Source organism: Alligator sinensis, unplaced genomic scaffold (assembly GCF_000455745.1).
Source record: "Alligator sinensis unplaced genomic scaffold, ASM45574v1 scaffold135_1, whole genome shotgun sequence".
Classification (NCBI taxonomy): domain Eukaryota; kingdom Metazoa; phylum Chordata; order Crocodylia; family Alligatoridae; genus Alligator; species Alligator sinensis.
Genome location: NW_005842293.1, coordinates 1,573,486 through 1,580,924, shown reverse-complemented (window position 1 = coordinate 1,580,924; position 7,439 = coordinate 1,573,486). Strand labels below are relative to the sequence as shown.

Here is a 7,439-nt window from a genome sequence, read left to right as displayed (position 1 = left end):
TTTGCCATTCCGGCTGTGGCTGGGCGGACCTTCGCCAGCCGTTCCATTTCGGAGGTGTTTCAGCTCATTTCGGCACCCGAAACACCGAATCTGAAATGAAATGGAAGGCTCCGAAACATCTCTGAAACTAAATGAAGCCATCCAAAACATTTCGGAAATGTTTCAGATGTTTCAGAGGCGGGCTTGTTGGAAACCAGAAATTCAGAAGAGGGAGGGAGAAGCGGGGCAGGGGAAGGACTGCTCTGATATAGACATCTGTAGCTGGCGAGTGTCTGTGATCTGTCCCTGAGGTCCCTTCCAATCCCAGTGCTCTGGGGGAGGGACGGTAGCCTGCTGTCATCCCGCGTACAGATCCGGGGGCCCGCGCTCCCTGGGAAGAGTCTGGCACAGCCCTGCAGCTCTCCTTTAAAGTGCCAGGAGGCTGGGGCCCAACAGGGGAGAAGCCATAGGGGCTTCTCCCATGGCTTCCCCCATCGGGACAGAGGCACAGCCTGCCCCTCCCTGGCTGATCTGAATCTCCGAATCAGCACTGAAACAGTGTTGAAACTCCGAAACAGATTCAGCCAAATCAAAACAGAGCAGTGATCCGAAACACTGAAATGAATCACTGTCTCTCCAAAATGGCCAAACCCAAAATGGAAATGAAACAGCCGTTTTGCACATCCCAAACCTGCCACCAAAGTAGGAGCAGCAACAATGAATTGTGACATAGGTGGCCAATCGCAAATTATGGGTCGCAAAATGTATTCATGTGATTTTTTGTTAGTGAATCTGTTCTTTGTAACAAATGAATGGTCTCAACTTTATATGTTGTTTCAAAACAAAGGATTTCCTGTCCATACCAGTGCCAGTGTGATCAGATGAGTAGGAAAGCTAGTCACATGCTTTGGTTCTCTCCATTGTATTATTCAGGACATCACCCTGCTGGTGTTACAAATTAGGAAATAAGGAAAAAAATAACTGGTCCATGAGTCCTTTTGTGAATAAAAGCTGTGAAAGTAAAACTCATTAGTCCATGTCATTTAGTATGTAACGATTAGCTAATCACAAAAATTTCTGTACTGCCTCACAGTTTTTTAACATTGTGAATGAAGTCATTTTAAAGGTTCATTGTTCTTCCCTTTTTATGTTTGAGACAGTAGACCAAATACCATCATACTTGTGGTGATACTAATAGGCCCCAGTCCAGATTGGGGCTGCATCACTGCAGGAAGAGAGGAGTGACATAAAGGTGGACAAGTGGCGTACAATCAGATGTATCCAGTAGCCATATAATATCTATTTCACAATTAAATAGTTCACAAACAACCAGTGGATTGATTAAATGTTGAAATGGAATGGCAAGTGTGTACAAGTAACCATTGTAGGGTTGTGGTTACGTTGTGAGCAACTTGTTTCTTATACAAGCTGTATTCCCAGCTTATAATCATATTCACTCTTTCCCCCTTCTTGTTGGAGCAGACACAGAACAATTTGTCACAGGGGTTAAAACATGAGAGTACAGGAAATGAGAGAGCAACGCCATTCCCATCACTTCAAGCACGTGGAAGCCCGAATGCCCCTACAGATCACACAAAGACTAAACTGAAGATTGTGGCAACCTCAAAACTTGCCTGCTGGCATTTTTAGAAGTGCATGTTTGATGGCTTTTAAAGCCTATTTGAGCACAGTGTCCTGTCAGCAAGCAGCACTCCCATGCTGGTAAGGGTGGGGGAGGCTGGGGTGGGGAGGGGGAATGCTTTTCTCTATTAGGTTGGTGGGCAAAAAAATCATTTTGGAATAATATGAAGTTCCACTGGCAAAATATATAATGTATGCAAGCAGCACAGAAAGAAAGTAGAGCACTTGAGAGCCAGTTCATGGGAAATTTTTCTAGTGTGTGGCATTTCGCACGATCAGATCAAATGTGTTAGTGAGGAATTATGAATATTAATAGAGCACCTGTTTCAGTTGCTTTCATCTAGCAGGAAGCAGACGTGCCTGGTGACACACAGAGAAGGTGGTTCCTGACAAGTCTCACATGTTTACTTTCATGCCCTTTTTCGGGTTGCATTGGGCTCCTTTTTTAATTGGCACTCTGGGGTAGGTGCAATGGTAATTCAGTCATGGTATAAAGGAGGTGAATCTTCAGAAGCTAATCATATCTCACACGCAGCAGGGGTTGAGTCTCTGTAGGGTTGCAGGTTACCGGCTTCCATTTTCTTCGCTCGTTTTCTGATGCACACGTTGGAAGGTCACTAAAATTGGCCAGAATCTTCCTTTTGATGCGGACATTTGACCTTAAAGAGCTGTTGAATGCACAGTTCTTACATCAAAAAGTTGAGTAATTGCTTTTTTCTATATTTTTAACAGAATATTTCAATGTCTTTTCTGCTGAGTTTTGCTTTTGTTTTAAACAACAGGTTCTAAAAGGACATTTTTGTAAAATGCAGGAAACTGGAAATGGAACATTGCGCTGATGTGAGATGTACAACTAGTGCAAAGTCCGGAAAGAATTTCTGCTCGTTGCTCCATGCACAAATTCCCTATAGCCCTGTACATCAAATTACCAGGCACAGGTGTAACTCGGCAATTGCACATGTGGTGCAACTCTGTATGTGTGATGTTCCAAAATTGTGTGTTTTTAGTAGTCAATGTCTGTACTTATTAGGACTGAGACTTTTTTTTAGAATTACCTCCAGGATTTAGATGCATATCATAAATTCCAAGATCTGTATATCTAAATCCCTAACAGTCTCAGCATGCTTAACCTCTTCTGATGTATGGTTCTTAGAACCCAGAATGATCCAGTAACATAGAATCTTTATCCCAAGCAATTGTTCTTCCTCCTCAACTAAAGAGAACTGAGGGAGAAAAAAGAGAAACACGGGGCCATAAATAATGATTAATGTTACAAATTCTCTACATTATAGTTTAATGATGGACTAATAAGGAAAGGTGGGGGGATAGTATCCCATACAGGTTTTCAAGCAACATCATTATACCATGATACAGACCCAGTACCACATATTGGTTCAGTCAAGTGTACAGAATTAATCTTTGAACCTGGATTAGATCTTTGTATGGTACGATGAGCCAAAATGCTAGATGTGGACAAACTGTACACTTTAGGGAAGTTTAGGACCTGAGCTTGCTTGCTTCAAAATAATCTCAAATAACCGTAGTGTAAACACAATGCTGTAGCACTCCTGGAAATCCAACCAATCAATGCCTTCTTACAGATTGATTCCTCCTTTCCTATTCTAAGGATCTTGTTGGTATTAGAGTGGAGACAGGGAAACCTGGCAAGCCATGTAGGTCTGAGTTACATGTGCCTGTGTCTAGATATGCCTCTGGCTACTTGAATTATTCAGAAATTGCTTGGCATATTCCCATGTCAGTAAGCACCCTCCTATGTGGTGAGAAAATTCAGGTCTTAAATCTAGTTCATGAGCTCACTGTTAATGGAGTACTGCTCCCTGTCTAGTCTGTAAGACACTAGCTTGTCACTTGGTCTGAGAGCTTATCTATAATCAGAAAAATAACTGGGTTAAAGCTCTCTATAATACTCCTCTTCTTTAATAGAGAAATTAATTTTCAGGATAAAAGGCAATCCATACTATTCTGCCCACCCCTAAAACTTACAGCTCTCAAAAGCAAGCAACTATATTTCACCTGCCCCTGAAACCTTCCTACGTGATGTCCAAATTCAATTTTACTTCAGAATTTAAAATTAACTATGATTGCTCTATCCCCAGGGGGCTCCTAGAACAGTATGTCTTGTCCTGTCTGCCCGTTAGACTCTAAATTCTCCAAGCTAGGAACTGTCTTCTTGCTTTTTTTTGTCTTGTACAGTTCTGAGAACATTGCTGGAGTTCAACTACTGAAAAACAATGACAACAAGTCTTAATAGTTTTAAAATCTGAGTGAATAAAAAATACAAGACACAGAGCACCTTTCATATGATGATTTTGAAGTGCTTATGTAATTAACTTTCTTAATAGGCTGCTGTGGGATAGGTACTAACCCCAACACACCCTTACAGCTAGATCTGTTAATTCAGTCACTGCTTGAATATTAGAATGAAGCCACATTTTGGCTGAAGATGGTGAACTATGGAACATAATGTCTACACAACAGTGCAGGAGAGTAAAAAATGGATGCTATATCAGGTTAAAACTGTTGGCTTAGAAATGGTATTTAGAGGGTTTTTGGAACTGGCTTATATATATATATTTATATGCATTAGAATGGTTCAAAGTTTGCCAGCAGGAGTTAATTGATTTCTAAGAGTCTGGGTCACACACACACTCACACAGCCTTGGAGGCAGACAGGCTGTCTAACGCAACAAGGACAACAAGAACACATAGCCTGAAAACAGTCTGGGAACAGAGGAAGTATGTACCATACTGTCCATAACATAAGATAAAGTAGCACCAGCTAATAAGGCCTGGGGGGGGAAAGGGGTAGGGGAGGACTGAGTCCTGGTTTTGGGGGAACAGGCCAAATTAGGAGAAGGCACAGAAGGACCAAATAAGTAGTGCATGGGATGGGCTTGGAATGTGTTGATGTGGACAGTGTGACCACAGAGGGACAACCAACCAGCAATAGCCATGGATGAAGAGTCATCAGGAGGGAAGGAGAATACAAAAGCAGAGACTTAAGAGTAACAATGAGTCCCACCCAGGTCCCTCCCCTTCCCTTCTCTGCCTCGGTCCCTCCCCGTCCCTCCTCCTCCTCCTCTTCCCTGAGAGGATCCCCATTCTCGTCCCCTGGGAAGGGTCTCCAAGGCCACCATGGACAAAGGGCATACCACCAGCCCATCTCATCCACCCCACTGGAGGAAGGCTGTGGGCCTCAGCATCCCACCTTCAGACTGTTGACATACTGACCTCTGATACCTAATAAAGAGCCTCAGAGTGGAGATTGCATCCTGGCCAGACTGATGACAGCCCTAGGATCTGGTAGATATATAGAACTGCTTGATTGTTTGTATTGCTTTTTTTTGTTATCACTGTGTATCAATAAATTTGCCTATTATTGAATGGAAAGGTTTGGTTGGTCTGAGGGTGGGTCGTTCCCCTTCCCCCTCACCCACTGCCCCCCCATAACAAGGGGGCCCCTGGGTCCTAAATCCAGAGTCAACAAAAACCACATGGAGAATTTAGGTAGGCAAATACAACTGTATATAGACCTTGTCCATGCTTGTACTCTTATTCTACAGGCTTTTTGAAGACCTCAAATTATTGTCCTTGATTTTAATTCGTCCTTGGAATGGAAGCTCCAGATGCCCTCTATTTCCTTCCATGATGAGAAGGAGGAGCCAGTAGTCCAGTAGGTATTTAATGAGCAAGAACTAGCTACTGAATCTAAAGCACAATTTCCCACTGGACCTGCATGACCTCCTAGCCAAGTATTGAGCAATCACAAGGTAATTTGGCTTCTTGATTAAAAACAAGATGTCATTTGGAGGGTTCCGATTCTATTTGGAGAGATTAAAGGGTCTCCTTATTTGATTTGGATTCGGAGATTCGGCCACTGAATTGGGCTGAATCTCCGCCGAATAGAATCAGTGACTGAAGCTTCACAAAGCCCTAATTATTTTTGCAGGCATTTTACCTGGTACAATTCAGGTAAATTCAGATAAAAAGCCCCCTTGGCTCAGTAAAGACATCCAGGAGGGCCTGAGGGCAAAAAAGGTGGCATACAATCAGTGGGAAGCAAGGGGCTATCACCAAGGAGGATTACACCTCCATTGCTCACGATTGCAGGGAGGTGATTAGGAAGGCCAAGGCAAAGACGGCATTAGGGACGGTGACCAGAATTAAGGATAACAAAAAGTCCTTTTTCAAATACATAGGGACTAAGAAGAAGGCACCAGGTAACGTGGGGCCCCTACAGGACAGGCTTGGCAATCTGGTGATTGCAGCAAAGGAAAAAGCTGACCTCTTCAATGAGTTCTTTGCCTCCATATTTCTGAGCAGGGACTGGGACAACTCCCCCACTAGGATTATGGACAGACTCACGGGACATGATGCCGTGCCTAGGGTAAGGGATAATCTAGTTAGGAAAATTCTGGAGGGACTGGACGTGTTTAAATCAGAAGATCTGGATGCTCTTCATCCAAGGGTACTGAGGAAATTGGCGGAGACCATAGCAGGGCCCCTGGCATAGCTGTATGAGCACTCGTGGTGCTCTGGGCAGGTCCCAGAGGACTGGAAAAGGACCAATGTGGTCCCCATTTACAAGAAGGGGAGAAAGGAGGACCCGGGTAATGACAGGCCAGTTAGTCTCATCTTGGTCCTTGGGAGGACCTTTGAGAAAATTACCAAGGAGCACATCTGCAAGGGCCCAGCAGGGGAGGTAATGTTCAGGGGCAACCAACACAGGTTCATTGTGGGAAGATCCTGCCTGACTAACCTTGTTTCCTTTTATGACCAGGTCACAAAGTTCTTGGATGCGGGCTGTCCCAGGGGAGCTGGGACACCGAAGGAACCCCGGGGCAGCAAGGAGTCCTACTTACCTCCCGCAGAGCTGGAAGAGCCGGGGGAGGCGCGTACGCCGAGGACGCCGGCGTGGGTGATCAGCCAGGCATTTATCTGGCTGCGGCAGAGCAGCGGGGGCAGAGGACGCCGCCCGGAAGAAACAAAAAGCGGCCCCGCCGAGGCAGTGGGGCGGCTGATGAGGAGAGACCAGGGGAGTGAGCTCCTGCATGGAGCAGATCAGCCGCCGCACCCAGCTGCAGCGAGAGCAGGGGGCAGAGCCAGAGCGGGCTCCGAGAAAGCCGGCAGCACAACCGGCAAAAGTGCTGGCGGTGGGACCGGCTTCGACGCTGTCGGCGGCGCCAGTGAAGAAGCTGGCTGCGTTATAGGCAGCAGAGCCGGTGGAGGAACCGGCGGCGTCGGGAGCAGCAGAGCCAAGGAGGGAACTGGCTGCATTGCAGGCAGCAGAGCCAGAGAGAGAACCGGTGGCATCCTGAACAGCAGAGCCGGTGGAGGAACCGGCTGCGCTGTGGGCAGAAGGGCCAGTGAGGAAGCTGGCTGCATTCCAGGCAGCAGAGCTGGTGAGGGAACCGGCTGCTTCATGAGCATCAGAGCCGGTGAAGAAACCAGCAGCCGGATTAAAGAAGGAGCCGAGGTGGAAGGTCGGGGCTGGCAACCCCGGCGGACGGCCCATTGAGCCGAGGACCTTGACGGACGGACGGCAGGTTGGGGGTAAGACAGTGGCAGGCCTAGGACACCGTGGAAGCCAAGAAGAGGTAGAGCTACAGGTGGCGAGTGGCCAGGGTGTAGGGGAGGACGGAGCCCCAAGACTACCCGTAGGGGACCGTGCCAACTCTAGGGGCTACCCCAAGGAAGGACCCCCCACTGAAGTTACATTCAAAGTCGTGGCAGGTGAGTTCAGGTGTCCTCCTGACATCAGCAGGGGTAGCCTTCGGGGCCCACCCATAAGCCCGGGG

General features: G+C 46.6%; 1 protein-coding gene across 1 annotated transcript in view; it reads left to right on the top strand.

Moving 5' to 3' along the window:
- The window catches only part of LOC112551016 (fibroin heavy chain-like), a 19,809-nt gene extending 12,650 nt beyond the window's left edge, over positions 1–7,159 (top strand). Inside the window, exon 2 of the mRNA XM_025209516.1 lies at positions 6,513–7,159. Within this exon, the coding sequence (XP_025065301.1) occupies positions 6,513–7,159 (647 nt within the window). The remainder of the gene's footprint in view (positions 1–6,512) is intronic.
- Positions 7,160–7,439: the final 280 nt, after the last annotated feature.